This window comes from Anas acuta, chromosome 15 (genome assembly GCF_963932015.1).
Source record: "Anas acuta chromosome 15, bAnaAcu1.1, whole genome shotgun sequence".
NCBI classification, from domain to species: Eukaryota; Metazoa; Chordata; class Aves; order Anseriformes; family Anatidae; genus Anas; species Anas acuta.
Genome location: NC_088993.1, coordinates 12,647,639 through 12,670,492, shown reverse-complemented (window position 1 = coordinate 12,670,492; position 22,854 = coordinate 12,647,639). Strand labels below are relative to the sequence as shown.

The 22,854-nt window shown below is 40.5% G+C and overlaps 1 protein-coding gene across 10 annotated transcripts in view; it reads left to right on the top strand.

Moving 5' to 3' along the window:
• The window catches only part of C15H7orf50 (chromosome 15 C7orf50 homolog), a 128,176-nt gene that overhangs the window by 90,040 nt on the left and 15,282 nt on the right, over positions 1-22,854 (top strand). For 7 of the 10 annotated variants that reach the window (XM_068699011.1, XM_068699012.1, XM_068699016.1 and 4 more), the window contains one exon: positions 7,928-8,100. In XM_068699011.1, coding sequence (XP_068555112.1) covers positions 7,928-8,100 — 173 coding nt within the window. Of the gene's footprint in view, positions 1-70; positions 206-400; positions 491-4,896; positions 4,907-6,593; positions 6,620-7,927; positions 8,101-11,214; positions 11,239-22,854 lie in introns of those variants that run through there. The other 3 variants (XM_068699022.1, XM_068699015.1, XM_068699021.1) reach the window with 3 other exon arrangements.

The window sequence follows — 22,854 nt, the reverse complement described above, 5'->3', positions numbered from 1 at the left end:
ACTGCAGAACTCATCCCTCTCCTGAGATGCCGAGCGGTGCACTTGCCCCAGGAACTTTCTCCAGGCAGGACCCGAATTCAAAGCCAGCCTTTCATTTTCGCGGCGGAGTGGTGAGGGCGAAGGCAGTGAGGGGAACTGGAGCGCTCGCTTCCTTTAAATCCCCACCAGAGTCTGCCGAGCGCTGAAAGCGAAGCCGCTTGTCATGGTGAGCTTCAGAGTTTAACTTCAGGGGGGAGGGAGAAAGTGGAAAGCAAACTGAATGCTGTAGTGGAGATTTCTCTCTTCCCCCACTGGGCCCCTTGCCGACTGTTTTTATTGATTTCAATCACTGGAGGCTAGCGAGCTCGCAGAAGAAACACTGTGTAATGTGTTCTTTCCTGGCTTTCATTAAAGAAACTCAATGCAGTGCGGTCACGCTGCCGAGCTCGCCTGGCAACCTGCCTACACCCTGTGGTACCTCTTTCATTGGAGGAGATGGAGCTCGTGGTTTGTTTTTTTTTTTTTTTTTTTTTTTTTTCCTCCCCTCCAGCACTGATTTCAAAACAGCTTATCCTCCGCTTCTACCTTCCGTGAGCCCAAAGCCGTTTAAAGTTGGGAAGCGACTGTCAGCACCCCGACGGGGAAGGTCGTGCTGGTGGCAGTTCAAGAGCCGAGGGCTGGGACAGCCCCGCACTCCTTTTATTAAAATTCTTCTCGGGGAGGGCTGAAGAGGGGCTGAATGTGAGCCACGGCGATGTGGATACAAATAATTCCCGAGGGTTCTTTTTTCTCCTTCTCCTTCTCGTTTCTCCCTTCCCCTGATTGGAGAACGTGGTTTAATTAAGGCTAAGAGAGTAAGCGGAGTCCTTCTGCAAATCTGTGAAAATTCCTGGCACTGTCGTCGTGCAAATGAAGCAAAACGACATTCCCCAAGCCTGCAGTAGTGCAGTTGTCTTAAATACTTCTGTTGCATTCAGGACTCTGATACTGGTGGAGAAAAATGAGAAATAAAATATGGTACTAATTTATGCTTTAGAACTTAATCTGTTACAGTATGTACTTTATAGCAGCAAACAATCTATAAAGTGGAATTCAACAAGCTAGTTTCTGTAAGTCGTATTGTTCTGTGTGCCTATAAATCCTTTCATTTAATTTAGTAATTTGCTTAATTTCTTCTTATTATGCAGATTCTAACGTTAATACATTATGTGCTCTTCAGAACTGGATGTAAATCTATGAAACATGCAAATATCACCCAGTTGTAAATAAAGCCTGATTTCGAGCCACAAGGGCTGTACCCATTCAAAATTACAGCTGCAGATTTAGGGTACCACCTGGTAGCTTGTGCTTATGAGATACCGTATCTGGGTACGTAAGGACATACTCTTTTAACGTTTGCACCACTACTAAAAGAATCCGTTCCTGGATCAGAAAGATAAAAAGCTTGTTCTTATTTAAATCTGGCTTCCTGCAGAACTTGTTTGAGGCTTTTCTGCCTGGATTGCATCTACAGAAACCTTTCCAAATCAACGTAATTTATTCCCAGTGTTTCTGTTGCCAAGAGTTGAGATTTTTAAAGCAACTAGCTTTTATGAAAAATTTTAATTATTTCTTTATAACATATATAATTTTTTTAAATCTTTCTCTGGAAGTTCTACAGACATGATATAAGGAAGTCTTATTTCTACAAATGTTACTTTTAAATCAAAGCTTGCTTTCTGCGTGGGAATTATGTTTCATGTGCTCTCTCTGGTCATACTTCTTATTCTCATAAGGTGCTAAATGACAGAAAATGGTTATTTAAATTCAATATGGCTGCAAACTATTTTGTGTAAATTCTATAGCTGTAGTTGTAGCATAGTCCTTTGGCAAGCCTCAAATAGTAAATCATTTGTCAGTCTTTCTTTTATGAACCTTGCATCTAAAGATTTGCCAGCCTTTCTTCTTTGTAGTTTTTGAACTGTATTTATAGATTCTGCTTTTTTGTTTTTAAGCTGGCAGATGGCCAGTTATTTATCTGGCTTCATATGTATTGTGTACGAGGGAAACAGAACATTTTGTATGCTAATATCGTGCATGGTGCATACTTGGGGCAAAAGGCTGCTTGTAAGCAGGATCCATTATGTGGCGAGTCGGTAGCTCCTAGTCCATTCTCGGTCAGCGAACAAAGCCCCTTTGACATGGCTCTATATTAAAAGTTATGAAATAACATGAGCTTAATGAACAAACAAGGCACAATGCTGCTACTATGAAGCGAGCTGTATCGTCCATTTCCCCTTCTTTCTCTTCAGAGTTCAAAAATTTGAAGCCCTCTTTATACTTGTCTCTGTTAGTCATGTTAAAATTTATTCCTCTGAATTTCTGATGCCACTTGCTTTGCTGTTCTTTTGCTGGGCTGGTACAAAAAGGTGAAAGCACATTGACTTTTGGGGCAGTTGAACTCACTGGTGGTAACAGAAACTTGGTTTCCTTCCTTTTTCCGGCTCCCTTCCTGTCGCCTTTGTCAGGTTTCCTTTTCCATCACCTCTCTGCCCCAGCCAGTTCCTTACATTTAGTTTCCTTTGCCAGGGCACACGGCTGTCAGGTCGCACCCAGGGTGTTGCAGTGCTGCCAGAGCTCTGAGGATGTCTGCTGGAGGAGGATGAGCAGCACTCCTGGCCCCAGCAAAGGCAGCAGCTGTGCTGTGCCGTGCACCCTTTGCACCTTGTGCCACACACGGGTTGGGCAGAGCCCCTCACCAGGCAGCAACTTCTGACCTACACATACAAATCCCAAAGGCACATTTGCAATATATGAAAATCAGGTTCATTGGGGCACTTCTTCAGAGTTTCTGACTCTTGTCAACTTTATTCTGTGCTGGCAGGAGACAGCTGGGCATGCAAATGTAGGAGTCTTTAACAGCGGGAGAAGGAGGAGCAGAAGCCTTTAGAAGACATCTTCAGTCATACTGAAGTATGAGACAGCAAAGGCCCTTTGGTTAACTATAAAGCTGGACACAAATTTAAAAATGTGCTTGTTGCTCTGTTGAAACACAACAAAATTAATGTGCCGTTAATACCATCTTGGTACTGGCTGTCCAGCTGTCACGGTTCATAATACCCTGGCAGTTGATGCTTTTATACAAATTCAGGCTCTGAAAAACTGCACCTGTTTGTTTTTGCCACTCTTACTGCAAAAAAAAAAGGGCCTGATGTCTTCAGCAGGTTCTCTCTTGGGTAAATCTTTCTGCCTTTTCCAGTTCCTCTTGCAGCCAGGGTTGTTTTTCTCTGTTCTGAATTGCTTAGCAGGACTGCTGGATATTTAAATCCTGCACTCACTTCTGTTTGAGATGGCTTCCCCGTTATGATAGGTAAACTCATTTCTAAAGACAGCCTGTAAAATGTTTTACATTTGTGCAGTATTTCAAGATTACAGATAATAATTAAAAACTTTATTTTTTTAACTGATTTATAAAACTGCCACAGCTGAAGCCTCTAGATGTTTTTAGTCAGATGTCTTAGCCTATTTATTTCCACAATATTACTAAGCTTACCTAGAAATCAGAAATTTCAAGGCTGGCATTGATGAAAGGCTCTATTGGCAGTCTCTGTCCTTTGCATGCAAATTGACATAGTATAGTACAAACTTCGGGAATTTGCTTGAAAACATATGAGCTTTGCATCTCTTTTCCCTTGTGAAGATGACATTGATTTTTATGAGCGTAAATGTTAAAGATCTGGGGGTCCACCTCCTTGCCAAAATACGGCAACCAGTGGCAGTACCCCTTCCAGCACCTTTTCAGGCCTTCTGGAAAGTTTCCAAGTGGAAGACTCCCACCTCCTTAATCATGAAAAAAGCCTGCCTCTCCTCTGAATGTCATTCATTCAAGTGTACTGACCTGCCCTGACCTTGTTTAGATTGAGATCTAATGAGCCCACGGTCCAAGGTGGTGTGGGAGCTCACAGCAGGCTTTGCAAATAAGCAAGTGTTGTGTTTTTCTACATGCATGTGTTTTAAATTTATCACGTCAATAAACAAGTGTATCACACGCTCAAGTACGGACTTTACAGTGTTGTAGTTAAGAATAAATTGTGCCACTACAAATTGTGATGTCACATTATAAATATAAAAGGGGACAATGTGGAATATTTATGACCTAAAAACAATGAAGTCTCCTGTTGATTTGTGCTTTTTAAAAAAATTATTTAAATAATGAGGTAATGCTAAAACTCTGAATCTGAATGGCTCTCAAACTTCGGACACATCTCTCAGAAAAATAGTCACGCTAATGGTAAAGGGAGAAAAAAGATTAAAAGATAATGCTGTTGATTCCAAGGAGAAATGCATCACTAAAATATCATAATGGGTCATTCGAGTTAAAATAAATATAGCTAGGCTTTAAATTTCATTAAAAGGTTTGGCTTTATTTTGAGTCCCAGAATCTGGGGAAGGTTGGTTGGTTTCTGTTGTGTTTTCTGATTTATTTTTTTAAATTATGATAAAGTGAGCCTCAGCTTCAGTGGAGAATCTGCCCCAAATGCACACATTTTATGAAACAGATAAAACTTGAGGCTTTCAAATTAAAAGAACCAGTCGAGGACTGATTGTAGTACCTACTGCTGGCCTAAATCGTGTTGACACAAATGGATAAAAGCGTAGCTGGAATGAGAGAGGTCGTCTGCAAGCGTTCACAGGACGTGTGGTGGGAGTCCCAAACAGAAGCCTACTGAACCATATTTTTGTTGGGCCGAATTACGGTCTGTGCTATCAGAAGGGTACCTTAAGCTATAAATCCCGACTCTTTCAACCCTGGAAAAGCTCCAGCCCCGAAGGGAGAACAATGCTGGTGTTTCAGATGGCCTACAGTGCAGAAATTGTTCTGCTGGAAACAAACGTTGTTAGGGCTTGGTATTTATGTTGGGACCCACTTATAGGGAGGGAGCGACTTGTTTTGTTTTTAATGGAGCGGTCGGGAGAGGGATAAAAAGCTTTTTGATAATGTGAGGAATGCGTGGGGGAAGGGAAGGTACAGAGATACGCATTTACTGTAAGTATGAAGGAGCAGAGGCCTCTTTATCAGAACTGCTCTAATGATGTGCCACAGTCACTTTATTTGAAAGCTTCATGGCTCACAGAAAAGTAAACAAATTCATTACATTATTTTTAAAAGAAGATTAAGTGTAGTGTGTCGTCTGTTGGACAGCTGCTCTAGTAATCTTTTACAAACACTTTATAAATGACCACCCTCGGTGTTTTTCTGGGCTTTGTGTGGCTGGATTGTTATTTTAGTAAGTACCAGGACAGTTTTTCCAATGAAAACGGTGTTTCCTGTAAAACAATGACATACCTACCTTCTCCCTAAATATTATTTCTTCTTAGCATGAGGTATAAATGTCTGCTATACAAATGCAACGTCTGTTGAGGTTTTTTGGGTGGATGCTGGCTTTCTGTAATAATAAATAAAAAGCATTTTAAACAACAACAACAACAAAAGCAAATCCTCTTTTCTGCCTCACTCGCATTTGTTCTGATGTCTGCTTTGTCCTTTTTTGGTCTGTGAAAACAGAGCTGAAAAAATGAGTCAAAGTCAACTTAGATAATGCGGGAAGTGACACCGAACAAATGTTTAGTCCTCAGCAGGTGTCTTTGGCAAATCAGCTAGCATTCAGGTATTGCTGTGTTTACCTATCCTTTGCTTTGAAGGTCTTCAACAATAATGTTATTTAGCACTATGTTTGGATTTTTGTTTTAAGGCGCTTGACAAACACTAGCTGATACAATCCCAGGGATCCATCACTTCATAAAGAGGTTTTAACCCATCTGCCTAAAGCGATCGATGTTCTCGTACACCCAGGTGCCTCTACCAGGGGAGGAGGGAGCAAAAGGGACATTTGTGCCTGGGTCTGAGCACCAGCTCAGAGACCTTTGTCTCAAGGCAGAAGAGACTTGACAGGCATGTTAAGCATCTTGTGGGGTCCCCTTCCCCCTGCACTGCGGTCAGGTGCTCTAACCTAGTCATCAAATGACCCCTTCCTTCAAAGCCCAGTCCATGAATGCAGGTCTTGTTCCGGGAATGCCAGTGGTGGTCAGGCTCCTTTATTGTCCCAGCCCCGGGACGAGATGCTAACACAGCTGCCAGAGGCACTGGTGACTCCTCCAATTTTCCTTGCACTCTTCTCCAAGGGCTGCCTCACATTAATGCCATTTTTACTGCTGTTGGGGCTGGTTTTTCCTACACATCTTATAAATAAGAGCCTGGCCTCGTAGGAAATTGTTCCTTGCTCAGGTTGTCTTAACAAACCCAGCACAGCTGTTGCTGAGGAAGTGGATTAATGGAGTCATTGGCAAATCAGCACTGTTTGGGCAGCATCTCTGTCATGTTCCATCTTCCTGCAATCCATTTTGTTTCCAAAGCATCGCCTGTGGCCCCAACACCTCTTGTTAAATATCATGAGCAGGATGCTTGAACTGTCTCAACATAAGGTGCTAAATATGGTTCAAATTTTTTAAAAATTTTTTTAAAAAAAAGGGAGCCTGACAACCTATTCCAGTCGGAGCTATAATTTAGAAATGTGTCCATGTCTGCAATTTTAAGTTGGCTACAAATGATACAAGGGAATAGTACAGCACAGCAGCTGAAAACCCTGAGCTTATCACAGAAGCTAATACTTCCAGTGTTTTTGTTCTTAGCCTGGAAGAGATGGCAATATTTAAATGGTGCACAGTGTGCATGCCTTACCCTGCACTGATTCACAGTGCCCATGGAGGTGGCTGAGAAGCAGCAGGTCCTCAAACCACAGTGAAGGTGTCACGGTTTTATTTGGGACAGCGTGAGGTGTGTAACTAGCATGCTAAGAATTAATACCATCCCTTCTCTCTTGGATTTGGAAATATCCATGAGGAAGTGTGTGAGTCCTGTTTGCAAACCTCTGTGTATTTTTCATTGCTCAGTCATTACTGGGAGGTTGCACAGAAGAGGTGGTTTCATTGAGTCCCAATCCCTACCCTTTCCTGAGGTCCTTAGGAATTGGGATATCCAGAAGCTATGTTCTCTACGATTTTGTGAAGGTCTGTCCAAGGTGATCATCGGAATAGGGCTCTATAAAGGATCTTAAGATCCGTCAGATCTGACGTCAGTCCTTCTACAGTGTGAATGGGAAGAGGAGGGAAAGCACAATCATTGCTAGTTTTGGACTGCGGTGCTCACACAGGAAAACAAAATGTACTAGAATGTGGAAATCGTGGGGGGATGTTGAGTAACAGCCTCTTAGTATTACACCAGCTGGATTTTTTTATGCTTCCAGTTGATACTTAACAACTCAGAGGACTACTGCCTGGAAAGATATGAATGAACCAGTGCTCAGAGTCACTGGAATAAGTCTTGTCTTGTTATGGAACAGCTTTTTGTTTTTAGCTTGCGTGATTTCCCACTGGGTTTCCCCTGATAAACTCATCGTATCTTTGTAATGCTCTTCTTCTGTATGTGAAATAAATATTTTCATTTGGGGTATGATTATGCATATATTTATAGTAATTAGGTTTTCATTATGAACTGTTCTGTCTTAAAACCTAGTGAAACTTTAACCTTTGGGGATATATGTGTATATGTTTATGTAAGATTGTGCATATGTTTACCCAAGATAGCTGAAAGATCTCCAAGAAGGCTGGGATGAAAATGGTGGTTGTGACATCTTCCCTTCTGGCACGGTGGATATCAAGTGTGTAAGACAGAGATTTTCTCAGTGCACATCAGGATGAGATTACAGCCCCAGAAACTCAGGATCTTAAGGAAACTCTACTCCCTTACATATCTATATAAGCTAAAAAAAAGTCCATAGTAAAATATAGTGTACAGTAAAATTACGAAGATTGAAGCGTCTGGTTTTAAATATTACCTGTTCCCTTCAAATAAATTATGCATATGTTCTTTACCTTTATTTACCCTTTATTTAAATGTTTGTTATTTCAGGAAACAGATGAAGAAGATCTTACCCCAGAAGAAAGAAGGAAACTGGAAAGAAAATTGAAAAAGGAACGCAAGAAGGAGGAAAAGAAGCTGATGAGAGAAGCTGGAATCCCTACTAAAAAAGAAGAGCCCAAAAAGCTGTCAGGATCAGAGCTGGCTCTGGCCTATTTAACCAGGTAAGACTACTAAAACCCCACTGCAGATGCTCCCTGCAGAAGCAATCTGTAAACCATGCCAGAAATCCAGAACAAGCTGAACCAAGTAATAAGACATTAAAGGAAATTGCTGCAGTTAAGTAATAAGTTAATGTTTCATCTCATTTGACACCCTGTCACCATGTTTTATTTATATCACAGTAACTACTAAAGGATTTTGAGTATGCTACAAACATTTTAAAGAAAGCTCCTGTCCTGAAGATCTTATAGTTGATATATAAATATCACTGGGTTAGCTGCACTTAAAAAGATGAAAGGCACATTACAGACGAGATTGCATTGGGGAAATGAGTTTTGATTAAGTGCACCGTTTTAAGCAATGGAGTTTCACTTGTTCTCTTTTTGTGAGCAAATTGCCTGAAGTGGTTAAGCATTATGGAGTCCTAATTTAACTTAATGCATGATATTTGGATATTTGTAAATTAAGAAGGGATTATGCCACCGTTACAAAGTTCATAGTGTGCAATGCCTTATTTCTGCATACCAAAGCATATAACTAGTATAGCGGCCGATTTCGGATCGGAAGCAATTACTTTAGTTAGCATACTTATTTAGAATACTTTACATTCCAACATAAAGCAATGTCTATGGTTAAAATAGAGAACTACAGCAACGCATTCACAGTACACTACAGACAGAGGTCTTGTATAAGCAGGAAGATAGTGTTTATTTTTTCCCCAAACTACAAAATATGCCCTGTCTCTAAGACCTGCAGAAGGCTGGCGTGTTACCAATAGTGGGTTACCACGAGGAACAAAACCAGTGTTGCATCTCTAGCCGTGCTTAAAACTGAAGCATGCAGACTGTCTGAATTGTTACTTACCACTCTCAGTGGGGAGGGAGGAAATTAATTGCATTCCAGGCAGAGGGACATGTGCATTTTTGTTACATAACCCTCAGCATGCAGTGATAGCAAAATGACAATAATATTTTTGATCTGGAAAACAGCTGGAATAGTTCACCGCTGTTTTGAACTGCAGACGGATTGACAGTTAGCTTTGAACCATCTGCTCAAGCTATACTGTGGTATGTGTGCTAGTAAGTGATGGATCTAGAGATAATGGTTTTCAGGTTTGGAAAGCAAAGGAACAAGCTGTGGGTTTTTGTTGATACTCTGCTGTTATCTATATGGATCTGTGCCTTGTTAGATGAGAGAATATGAAACTATATTTGAACTAATTTGACTCCAGAGTTTCACTTAACCCATACCCAATTACTTTGAAAAAGTGTTCCTGCTACATAGTTCAGTAATAGCAGAGTTCAGCTGCTACAGGTATGGCAGTAGGTTGTCTGGGATTGGTTCAGCAACTGATAGGAATTCCGTAGACTTATCAGGGATGGTCATGAGATGCTGAACTACCAAGCAGATACAACCATAGACAGCATTCTGGCCCCAAATGTCCTGTGACTATCTTGGATCATCTTGGCTCAGTCCTTTTTTACACCTCTGAAGTATTTACTACCCAGCAAGACTGGAAAAAGAAACAACTAGATTAGAGTCATCAGAGAAGGAAATCATTATCTGGGGAAAGGAAACTAAAATCCTAGCTCTGGAAGTCCACTGTAAAAACCCCAGAAACTTGAGTGGGTCAAGGATTTCAGTCTGTGTGTTTTTGCAGAGCTACAGGCATGAATAATACGTGGGAGGATAAGGTAATCTTACAGATGCAAGAGCTTAATATAATTGGAAGTAAACAAAAGGGTGCTGTGGATTTACGTTTTGCCCCACCTATGGTAAAAAACCTTCCATTAAATGAGGGTTACTAAGTAAGGTGGCATCTTAATTCCCTGATGACATGTGAATCTCTTGTAGGACAGGTGGAACTCGAAGTACCATACAGCAATTAAAACTGTCATTTTTATTTCTTAAGAGACTATTCACATCATGAGAACACAACTATATGGGGCTTCAGCTTTGACAGGAAAATATTTATTTTAATTTTGTTTGTTAACTTGCAAAGAAAAATGCTGGAAAGTGTTCGGTGAAAGAGTTGCGTTACACGTAGTCTTCTGACATGCAAGGGTAAATTCAACTTATTTTGTAGGTCATACATATTTGAAGAGGTAGCACTTCCCTTGGAGGACAGAATCATCTTTTCTGGTATGTGGGATGAAATAAAGAGAAATTCTTCAGCAGAGGAATAAATTTCCGTTTCAAGCGGTAACATTAGGGAGAAAGAGCATGACTTTACATGGAGGAAATAAAAGGCATTTAATAGGATCTATTGTTTCCTGGGGGATATTCTTAGAAATTCCTGCTTCTGCAGCAGCTTTGTGTGTTCTGTTTGAAAAATAACATGGAGTTAGCAGGCAGCCCGAAGCAGCAATGCTCTGGCTGCTGAGACACTAAGACACCTTTCTAAAGCCATTCCTCATCCTTTTAGCTGAGAGGAGTAAATGAAGAAAGTGTCAGTGAGGGGGTGTTGGGGACAGACAGGACCGTTCCTGGCACTGCTCTGCCTGGTGCCCAGGAGCACAGCACGCCGACAGTCGCAGTGGTGCCCGCAGTGATGCTTAGCACAAAGAGTAATGCTAGACCAAGCCATGTGCCTGTCCCTGACTGGGGTACATCCCTGTCCACCCCCAGGTGCTGGTGGCATCACCAGCCCAGCCTTTTTGTCTGCTTTCTCATTCGAGTGAGAAAAAGGTTTTCTCTCATGACTGCTCCAGGGGAGGAGGAGGCCACATGGCTCACGGTTCTTTCTCTTTGCGTTGGCCTGAAGGAAAAGGGGAGAAAAAAAAATTGTCTCTGCTCACCAATTTTTGTTTCACCATTTCCCTCCATGAGAGAATCTCAGGTGGATTCCCAGCGCAGTTCTGTCCAACGTGGCACTCACGGTGTGCCTGCAGAAATAGAAAGAAGAAAGTCTCCCTGCGTCAGATTCTCCAGCTTGCTGGGGACAGCAGGCAGCAAGATCTGAAGACAGAATTAAAAATAGGGTGCTGAAGCAAAAAGGGAGGCAGAAGGGTTATGAAACTGTGAGAAGGAGAAAAGAAAATGTAGAATAATGCTAAAAAAAACACCTGAGTGGTACTGAACAGAGGAGAAGAAATCATTAAAATTACTGCAGAGGAATAGGAGAAAGCAGGAGCGAAGCAGTGAGTATTAGTGGTTGCATAAACTACATAAATTTCTTTCTTTTCCTTTTAATGATGATGTGCCTTTTCTCTTTTATGATGGTAAGTGGTGATTCATGTTTAAAGCCAAGGTTAGAATGTCTCATTACTTTGATTCTTGGAATATATGAAATAAAAATCTCTCCTTTTTTAAGCATTACGTGCCTTCAAGTGAAAAGATGTTGCAATTCATGAGAATGCTAATTAGACTTAATTATAACCCAACTGACCTTCTGTGGTGCTAAAATGTTGGCAGAACTTGTTTGTCTTGGCAAGGCATTCTCTCCTAGAAATGTTTCTATTCTTAAGTTTGGCTCAGGAAGTTCATTGCTATATGTATCTGCACGTATGGTTTTCTCCATCACCCATTAAAGTAACAGAAATATGAGTAGATGTTACCAGAAGTATGTGGAATTACAGGACTGGTATCTGAAATAGCAGAGATGGAAAGTATCGTTATCTGGATATTGCTGTGAATTACCTAAGCCTTGGACTATGATGTGTTTACATTTCAAAAATCCACTGCTGGAGTACATTTCTTTTCTCTTTGTAATAATTTGTATTCTTCTAGTAATGTGTGTCACCAGAATGTTTCCCAAACAATGCCAAAAGGCGCTGTCTTTTCAGTTCCCTATGCAGAGCTTGCTTTGTTCATCCCTGACTTAAATGCAGGTGTGATTCAGAATGGCAGGCGCTTCTTAGAAAACAAGAAAATAAAAAACAAGAAATAAAAAGAATAATGCAAAGCAAGGGCAAATTACAGAAACACAAAAGTAAAACAGAAAAGTAAAACAGAATTTCCCACTGAGTGGGGAAATAGTCTGACTCTGCAGAACACAATTTTTTTCCCAGTTTTGCTGAGCACAGTGGCTGACTGGTAATGCTGCTGAGAGCGGCGTGCGACCCAAGGCAGCTCTTTATCTGCTGGGGTTGCAGAATGGAGGCAGATCCCAGTCCTTGGCCAAACTTTATTAAAAACACTGTCAAGCATGGGAAGTTTTTTTGCAGAAAACTTGCCCTTCCTTTAAAGAACACAAATCTCAGGGGCATCGCTGCAAGCATTTATATATAACATGTATGAATTACATAAAGTTGGTGTTTACTCCCAGGTTCCTGCTGGAGGGGAAGGACATGGGCTGTCTGGGGAAGGACATGAACAGGCAGCTTAGCATTAACTCAGCGCTAGAATCTGGGAGATTTCTGGTTTTTGGAGGACCAACAGAGGCCTGTGCTTTACAAAGAGGGCAGCAGCACCTGAGAGTTGCGAGCACCCAGCTGGGATGAAGGTGGCCCTTAAGGAAATCGCAGAGGCATTCATCCAACCGTGCAGGTGACTTGAGACAGCTCCCGGGCACATACAGCCACACTCCTGAGTGCTGAAAAACAGCTTCTAAATTTAACATAAATTGAGTGGGCTTGTGTCAGATTCAGTTTGCTTCGTTGACCCATAACATGTTTTAAGCTGTTTTTTCTCTCACAGTCTAAGCATTTTTTTTAGCCACGGTCAGTGATGATTTTTGACATGTGGTTCTGAACTTGTTTAAGTCATTCTCCTTGGTGCCAGCCTTAATCTTTATTAATTCCAAACTTGGCCCTGGTGCTGGTGTTTCACCATCAATGGCTTAAGCTTTTACATATTAAGAGTAACCAATGCACTGGAAATCTAAACATCCAGAGATTGTTTTTTCTCCCTCCAGAAACTGGCTGCTTGGGTTTGACAGCAACTAACACTAACATCGAGTGTCATTTCTCCTTCCTCCACCCTCCTGGGAAGGCAACTGTGCTGTGTCGGGAAGACATCAGTGGGTGTCTTCTGTACAATGCCAGATGAAGGCAGAAAGGCACAAATGATGTGTGCTTGAGGCCCTCCCGCTGGGGATGCGTAAGACCACTGTTTGTAAGTGAGATCACTTCTTGTTTGGAAGCAGATCTGAAGAAAAATATTTTGCCCTGATTTTTTTCTTTCTCTTCTTTTTTTTTTTTTAATGCTATGTTGAGATTGTATCACATTTAAGTAGATTTAAATTTTGCTTCTTAATTTTTGGTATAATTCATAGGAGGTTTTGGTCAGTTAGAATGCTGTTACTATTGAAAGAATGACAGTATTTCTACCCTGCATTAAAAGTCTGTGTACACTAAAATTTTACATTAATATACAGTCCATTTCAAAGCCAATTTCTCTCCAACAATTTGCTACTGTAGTAGCTCTGCTAGAAGCTATGGACTTGCAATGGGAAATGGTAGGTTTTGTATGATCTGTATTGTGTAGGAGGTTGGATTTCCGTAATAGTCTCTTTTGATATTAAAACCAATATGGTGGGTAGCATGAAAATGAAATGCAAAATCAAATTGCCTTTAAGTCTAATGCATATTAGATTTATAATGAATATAATGAATATTTTGGGCAGATTTTCTGGTTTTAATCTTGGGAAGAAAACTATTTGAAACATTTTGAAATTCCAGTATCTGGAATATCAGAATAAATAGAAAGACTGAAACACTCACATGATTAGGAGAGTTTAAACTACCAATGGTTTAGGGAAGCTTCAGTGTCAGTGTATCAGCCTACAGATTCCCTAAATGTTGGGCTGCCCTAGGTACTGCAAGGCTTCACCTGACGTTCCACAAGGCATCAGCAAATTGCTAAAGTATCTCTCTGGGCAGATTTTCTTTCTCATTGAGTGGTGACTGCCACTGTTCCCAGGATGATGTTACTGGCTTATGTAATGTTGTGGGATGGAATTTGGTGAGCCCTTCTGACACGTGTAGCACAGAGGGCAGGAATGTCTCACTGCAAATGCTGTGCCTTAACAGCCAGGCCAGAGGATGAGTTTCTTTCATGGCAGGGAGATGCAGCATGCATAAAGCTCATCAGTTATCTTCATGTTCACAAACTATTGGAGCAGTGATCAAATTGTGAACCTCAGTTATCCAGGAGCAAAAGTAGGAGGTGAATTTGAGAGAAGCTACTGTAATTAGGAACAGCAACATTGGCAAATTCCCTTCAAGAACTGCATTTTTAAGGAGTCTTGAACGAGCAGTTTTCACCCAAAGATTAGGGACATTGTGGTGGAGGCTAGTTTTGCTTTAATAACTGAAGGGTTATTTTTTAAAGGTTCTGGGGCAAGCATTAAGTATGGATGTAATGAATGAATTCCTATATGCTTTTAGTCACTTTGTCACATTCATTAGTTATGTAAGAGACTGCGTGAATCCAGGGAGTCAGCTAGAGGGTAAATTTGCATTTGGCGGTGTTCTGCGGCTGTTTTTTTGTGAACTTGGGCAGGCACTTGCTACTATCTGATTTCAAAGGCTTGCACTTCTCTTGATACTATAGAGAATAATGTTTTTGTCCTTGCACTGCTCCAGCTTTCTGTATTGCTTGATTTTTAATTTCTACCTACCTCTATGCAGTATTCCTCTCTTCGACCCAAATAAGCATACCCATAAAACTGAGCGTTGGCCAGTTGATATCAATTGATGTTGATAGTTGGACAAATTTTAAAAGGGGGTCTCTGTTCATGGCAGAGAAAAGCAGGTTTGTCTTAGTAAGAGAGTAGAGTTACCTTATCGTATTCCTACAGTCCTTTGTGTACCTTCAGTAGCCCCTGGTGGAGCCATGTCAGTTCGTCTGCCGTTCCCTAGCAGCCCCAGTATTACTCAGAAACCCTGCAAAGCTGTCTGCCGCAGTGCCCACAGCTTTGCTGTTTTTTAGGATGCCAGTATGCCCACATTATTGCTGGGAGGCAGGTGGAAAAGGCACGTTCACTCTCCAGCTGTGGTGCTGCTTAGGGTTATTCTGCAAATGTACTCGGGCACACTGCCTTCTGTGGAGGGCAAAGCTTGCTGGTAGGGTACATGAAGCAGAAAAAATACTCTGCTATGTTGGTTATGTTGGACCTGTTACTAAGCACAGTTTCCTGAATCATTGCATTTCCCACATTTCCCACATGCCTCTTAAGAGAAGCATCTGTAATGCTCCAGCTTTCTCTGGTCCTTCCAGACACCAGCACCTTCTCTTTGTCTTTGAACTTTGGTGTCTGTGACCTCTCTGAAAATATGGGACCTGAACACTAACACAGCCACTGCTGCCTCGTGACAGCCTCACGCAGAGGGAACCAAGAGTGTGTGTGTGCTCCCTTCTGCTGTGTGTCACTCTGGCTTTGGGTTATGGGCAACGGTATTGGATTCATCCTTGAGCCGTGTCACCTTGTGATTTCACATTTAATTTGCTGCACTTCTCTCCCCACTTTATTACTCAGTTTGTGCTAATGACAACAGTGGCACAAACACTCCGACCATCACCATAATAAATGTCCACTGACTGTCAGAGGAACAGTGCTTCTCATCCTACTGCAGCCTGGCTGCAGCAAAGTCAGATACACTACTGTTTCAGAGTTGGATTTATGATACACACTTCCAAATATTAGTGTTCTCATCATCTGATTATTCAAACTATGCATTCAGGGCTCTGTGAATGTCACGTTACACTCTCGGTAACAGCAGCACGCAGCTTTTGCCCATTTAATCAAGATGTCTGACGGCAGCCGGACTTGGTGATTTTCAGTCCCTCTGATACACTTACTGACTTCTGAACTCACTTTTCTGTGTCTTGGTGGCAAGTGATATGCAGAACTGTGCTGGAGTCCTGCCAGTGTTTTTCTAACCCCCACATGACATCCACAGGATGTCATACTGTACAGGAATTGCTTTTAAAGCATTATTCACTTCTCAGTGGTTTAGCTGTTTTTTATGATCCCAGTACAACAATTTTGCAGCTTTGGAAGAAGCATGTTAACATCTACCTTTTAATTCAGTGAGTTCATGCAGATTTCTCTTCTTATATATGTCTTTTGTCTTTTTCCACCTCTAAATATTGCAACTCTCCAGGCTGAATGATCCAGGCTTTGCCTGAAGAAGGGCACACCAAAGCAGGAGGGCAATACTTTTGGTCTGCAGCTCGGCCATGCCAGCCCAACTTTGCAGTGCAGGTTGGTAAACAGATGCCTGTACCCGCTCTGAGCAGAGGAAGGTGCCTGCATGACTCTGTGCTGTGCAGAAATGCTGACTTTGGTCTGGAAGCTGAATAACCTGGTTAACACTCAGATAAACCTGAATTAGGAAACTCTGCCTCTCAAGAAATGAGCCCAGTCACTGCACAGAGTTGCTGGTTAAGCCATTTCCAAAGCCAGAGCAGGCACCAAGGCTTCTGTAGTTACTGAAGATAAACTTGTCAGTTAAAGCTAATTCTGACAAATAATGTTGTTTACTACTTAATTCTAGAAACAGTCACCAAATGTAAGAACAAAAGGCATCTTTAAATAGCGTAGAGCCAATCTTAGCTATTTTTACCATGAGCTTCTGGAGATTAAAAAAAAAAGGAAACATGGGAATACATTCCGCGTGTCAGTAATACTATCCTGGAAATGTTCCAGGTGGGCCGAACTACATTTTTTATAATTTCAGTTGTTTCTGATAAGTCCCCTCCATATTGATGTATCAACTTCTGAAGAACCTAGTTACCTACCAATATTTTTGGCTGTATTTTGCTGTTTCTAGCTTGCTGAGTTAGCAACTCCACTTTCTAGAGAGAAAACAGGTGATTTAAGATTCTGAAATGTCAGGTTTTAAGGCTTCTAAGCTATAAGTAGAAGTTCTTAGATATTGAAGATGTTTATGCAGTATTTCCAACTCATTCAAAAGGAGGAAATCCAAGAAACATCAACCACTCTGTGGTTCTCCAGGAAATTAGTAGATGCTCGTGATGACACTCAACTGAGCTTTGGAAAAGCTGCCAGACTCACAGGACTTACCCTGCACAAAACCTCTTATGTGTTAGCCATTAGTATTGTTCCAAATAAACTTCCCTACATCTGAAATAGGGACTAGATTTGGAGTAGCTTTCTGACTGATTTGCTTTGCACTTACGTATGGCTTAAGAGGAGAAAGCAAGAGAGAAAGTTCATGTCCTTGCTAAAATTCTGACCATCAGTGGCTCTTATATCTTGCTAAATCTGCTCATCGTTCTATTTAGTTTATGGCAGAGGAAAGAGATTTCTTTTTGTAAATTTCATACCCATAAATGGTCACTAAATTTTACAAAAAGGGAAAAATACATTAAGAAACTCTAATCCTGCTTTATGGCTCCAAATAAAATCACTCATCTTTCCAAATCTTTAATTTTATTGAAGGTCACAAGTGCATATCTCAAAGCATATTTCAGTAAAAGCTGTGGAGTGATTTACTTTGAAACCTTCTGTCTCTTTGTGTTTCTGCCATTTTTTTCAGTGTGAAAGAAAGCTGTCAAAATATTTAGTTGGGCATTTGGTTCATACATTCTCATGGGGAAAATATATATTTCATAGCATTATTAGCATGAATTTGCAAATCCTTTCATTTGAATTTTAGCGTCTACAGGATCAGCTGAAAACAATGTTATTAACTAATGGTACCCATCTTTGTTGAGATTTCTATTTTTGTTTTTAAAAAGTTTTCTCTGTCTTTTATGGGTTATGGTAATGGTAATTTGCTTTTCTACAGTACCTTTACTGACAGTGTATCATTACTATAATTTGACAAAAGTAATGAGAAATACTTTGATTTATTTATTCTCTCCTGTTTTGACAGCTTTTGAGAAATTGTTACATTATCCCATTTTTCAGATGGCTTGATTAAACTGTGATTAAGTTTGTGACTTACTAAAGTCCTTGTACTATTCAAAGGTTTTCTTTCAAGCAAGTGACAAAAAAGAAATGAGGCATAATTTTCTTCTCAACTGAAGAGTGTTTTTCTTTTGGCCCTGTACCAATGCCTTATCTCCACAAACCTGTAGGATTTTTCTCAGTTCCATATTTTGAAAGAAGAGCTTGCATAGATTTTTTTTCCTGTGGTGTCCTCTTGAGATATTTCTAACAGCCACTAGCGTCTGTACTGATTTCTGGGTGGGCATGCAATGTATGGATTAATAATCCAAATCCTTCTAGCCACTCTGAGAGAGCTTTCTGTATTCTGTGTTGGGATCTACTTAAAACTGCAAGAGAATTAGGACAAGAATGCTTTTTGTTTTGATGCATGCTTGACAGCAGTACCTGCATCCACTCAGTACCTTTCATAGGATGCTAATTCTAACATTAACCTGACCTTAACGATGTACTGCTGTCAACACAGTCCCTTCTTGTACTGCTGCAAGTGACCAGAGCAGCTTTGTTTCTCTTTATTGCTTTTGATAAAATGAGGAATAAAAATCTCAGAGTTAGCCAGCTGGAGGTTACAGACAGCACTTTTGTTCTCAGTCACATATATAAGATTTTTCCTGAGATCTTGTATCTAACGAGATGATGGCTTTAAAGATAACCTGTGCTCACCTGCCCAAGGAGGCTTGCTGTTCATACTGGATGAATTGATTTTTTCCAAAGTTAAGTTTACTTTTATTTACATTTTTTTCAGTAGGATTTTTAAGACTCCTGATAAATTTTCTCAAATATGTTGTGACAGTTATAAATTGTATTAGCAGTAATTAGCTATCGTTCTGTGAAGTGCTTCCTCAGATGGGGAAAACTAAATTACACGTGTTAAGCCCATAAATATTGGGGTAAAATACTTCAAATTTTTTTGCCTGATTCTCTTTCCTGTAAGATAACTTCCTTTTTTTTTCTCCAAACCTAATTAAGAAAATGTAATGCATCCTTTCTTAATGACTCTCATTTCCAGCAAAATAAAATTTAGTATAAATGAATTTTCTTAACAGTTTATTAAATGTAGTCATTAGATATTTTTCGTTGAGATCCAGCTTTCTTCTGTGCATAGTATTATACAAAAGAGGATGCATCTAATTAAATAATTACACAGCTTTAATATGTTATTTCATCTGAAATGACTGCTCGTAACCTTGTGAGATACATTAGGGAGATTCAGAAGCAGAAGTCTGTAATAACAAGCTAGGCTACTTCAGGACCTAACCCCGAAAGTATCTAGATCCCTGCATTTCTCACTGGAGTTGAGAGCTCAGCACTTCACACAAGCACTTTGACCTCCTTCATTCATCTTGAGGAAGGCTTGTGTGCTTTTCAGGTCAAATATAACCAGAATAATTAAAACGACCCATTTCATGTGTAAGTGTTACAATAAGCTATCCGTTGATATTTTTAAACCAAAAGCAGATTGCAGAGCTTATTTACTTTATGCAGAAGAAATGCTTTTGCAGAGTGTGTTCGTTCAAGGAGCTCTTCCCTCCCAGCCTCTGCTGTCGGCTCTCCTCTGGCCTCCAGCCCCTTGCCTCATGCCTTGCTCCGAGCCCATCCATCCTTAGCCCATCTTCTGGATTCAGGAAAGGGTCTTCTCTGTTCACCCACCTTCTTTCATTCAGACGGCGCTCTTGACGTGGCAGAAAGGCAAAGGGAAGGTTGTATGTTTTCTCTGCCTCATAAAATTTAAATCTAGGAGAATTAACACTGCTGCTCACTTCCTCCAACACATTTAAACTATTCATCCAATGCCCAGCTACTCAAAATAGTGGAGAGTAGTTTTGTAGCTCTAGGGAATCAATTTGGCTAGTCAGCCAAAGCCAAAATTAAAATTTAAAATGCAGTTGGCAATGATTATTAATCAATTAGCTCCAGGGAGCCATCAGAGCTATCCAACCAGAGTTAGAATAACAAGCAATATTTTTAAAATAATAAAACTGGATCCTTAATAAAACTTGTCTCCTCCTTCACACATTTATTAATATGGTGGTGCCCAAAAAGGTATCAGTAATTACTTTTATACAAATAAAATTGAATTGGAATGAGAGCCATCTGCAGGAAGCAGTAATTGGCAGATCAGTTTCTCTGAGCATAGATTACTTAAAATCTTAGTAACTCAAAGCACATCACGGGATATTGGAAGAGGAGAATCTCATGGTGTCCAGAATACCATAGTGCACTGACAGATTTTGCTCTGCAGTGAGAGGTAGCTGAGCATTTCAGCAAAGTCAAGGAAATCTGAGTGGACTGTCAGCTACTGTACACTTCTAGGATTTTAATATTTTTATTGACTTGGTATTTTTTAGAACTCCTCTGCAAAAACAAAAGTAAATCACTCCGTAAGGTGCTGGTTACATCTTGGGTAGTTCACACAGCCAGGGGTCTGCAGCACGCTCTCCTTCTGCCTCTGCCATATTTCATAGTGAAGGCAGCTGTGGGATGTCTGATCTGGATGCAAAAATGACAAAGAGGGTTGGCAGGTTGTTTTTTTTTTTTTTATTTTATATATTTATTTTGCGTTCTTCTCTATATTTGCTCTTGCTGTTGGTCCAGAGTAACCCCACCTCTGGTAGCCTCTCAGGGGCACTGTAAAAGCCATCTGTGTGGTAGGTTATTTGAAGAGGGCTTGATGAGAATCCAACAATCCAAGATTTCTTCAGTATGCTTACAGAATATTGTCACCAGCAAGGGGCAGCGCCATAGAAAAGGTGAGGGGCCAATGCTATGACAGAGGCTGGAGGTTTGGTTTCTCCTTCAGGAGACTTTCCTCCTTTCCTGGAGGCTTCAGCTGGATCCTCTGGGCAGCACAACATCTGGGACTGATTTGAGGCCAGCTCTTTGTTGACATGAGTGGGGATGAGGGAAAGCCCTGTCAGGAAGTCAGCAGAGGCAGGATTTGGATCTTGTGGAGGCCAGCCATGGCCCTGCGGCTGGGCTGGCCTAGGTGCTGAGAGTCAGGAAGCATTTGCATGGTGCTGAGACGTAGCACAGGTAGGCCTTTGGCTCTCAGGCACCACGATAGCAGTGAGAGGACGTTACTTTTTCCTGTTAGAGTCAGGTGTTGCTCTGGAGCTTGGAACTCCATGCAGAAGAGCACTTCTGATCATGTTGGCTATGGAAATCCATTACATGCTGAGGTACAAACAGCACAGAAACACCCAAGGTAAGGACATCGGGTTAAAAAAAACAACATATTTCCAGAAGCGCTTTTCTGCTGTAAAGACACTTTCAGCTCAATGTATTGAACAATAAATTGGCACCTTAGTATCCTGGATACTTCAAAGTAAAATCCATCAGCCAACACCTTCAGTATTGAAATCCTTCTCCAAGCGGCCATTTTCTCATCCCTCCTCAAAAACTTCCACTGATAAATTTTCACACAAAGGTGGTTTTTCTTCCAATATTTTCTTCTATAATCACTGTATGGAAAACTATGATTCTTTATAATTCTGGTGTTTTCTTCTTAAAAGCAGAAAGTAAATTTTTTTTAGTCATGGATTGCTTTTCTGTTGAGATAGGCCCTAAAAATTATGCAGACTTTTATTATCATATTGTTAAATATTTGACTTTGCATAGCAGCTTTTTATAGCTTTTCTAGGTCTTTCATTAATACTGTGATATTGTAAGTATAACTATAATAGCAATGACCCAGCACTGCTGAAACTACAGGGTTTTTTTGCATAGACAGAGCAAGATTGTATATTAATGCTCTGCTAGCTGTATACACGACTACGTGTTACTGTTGCAGACTGTGGCACTGAACAATAAAATCAAATCTTCTACATCTAGCTTGAAAGGACTTGCATTGCTCATTCCTGTGAGCAGTAAAATCCTGTGATTATTCACTCTCACTGAGAACCACCACAGAACTTAGTCTTCTCCCAGGAACACGGAATTACAGTGATCTCGACCTGGTTTCAAGCTATGTGCTTGTGAAATCCCTCCTTTGATCACATTCATAGATACTTGGATTTCTCCCTCAAAAAAATGCTATGTGATACTCTTACCCAGCATAGCACTTAAAAGCATAAAGATATGTAGATTTAAATTCTTGAAATGGACAAATCCAGGAAGACAGAAATGATGGTCTTGGATATTTGAGTGCCTGAAATCAGTTGAAATGTTTAAATTTAATTTTTTTTTTTTTCATTTGTTATGAATTGTTTAATCACTGATATTATTGTTTTCTTCTCTAAGATGCTAGGATGGAGTTTTAAAAGCTGTCATAAGATTTAAAAAGAAAAAAAAAACAAAAAAAAACCAATGTAGTTAAGCTTGAATCCATGCCCTGGCAGGAGTATTCTGTACCACAGCTGGACATTGTGTGGTACAGTGGTAAGACAGAAGAGAACTGACCTTACTCATTTTTTCCTGGGTCTGCTAGCGTATTCCTCATCAGAAGGCATTTATATAAATGGATTGTTGCCAACCTTTGAAAATGATTTTACTTGCAGCTGGCTTCTTATATGGTTTTTATACAGACTTTGAGGCCCTCTATCTCCTCGTACCCCCCAGGATGTTCATCATGGGAGGGAGGCAAAACAGTTGTTTTCATTCATCCTGTCCCTTGATTCTGATCTGGACATCAGTGAGACCAGAATTAAGTGCAAGAAAAGATGGACATCTGGAGAGGAGATGGGGCTTGGGCACAGTATTAGGATAGCATTTAGTAGTATATTGTATTCCTTGCAGGAGCTGAACAGATTGGCTGTGAAGAGATTTTCAATTCTTTTTTCTTCTTCTGTGATAATTCAACTCCTACTTTGTCATCTTTTTAGAAAAGTATGTATAATAAAAAGTATATTTGGCGTAATAATATACTAGTACTACCTTTGGTCTTTCAAGCCTGCTGCTT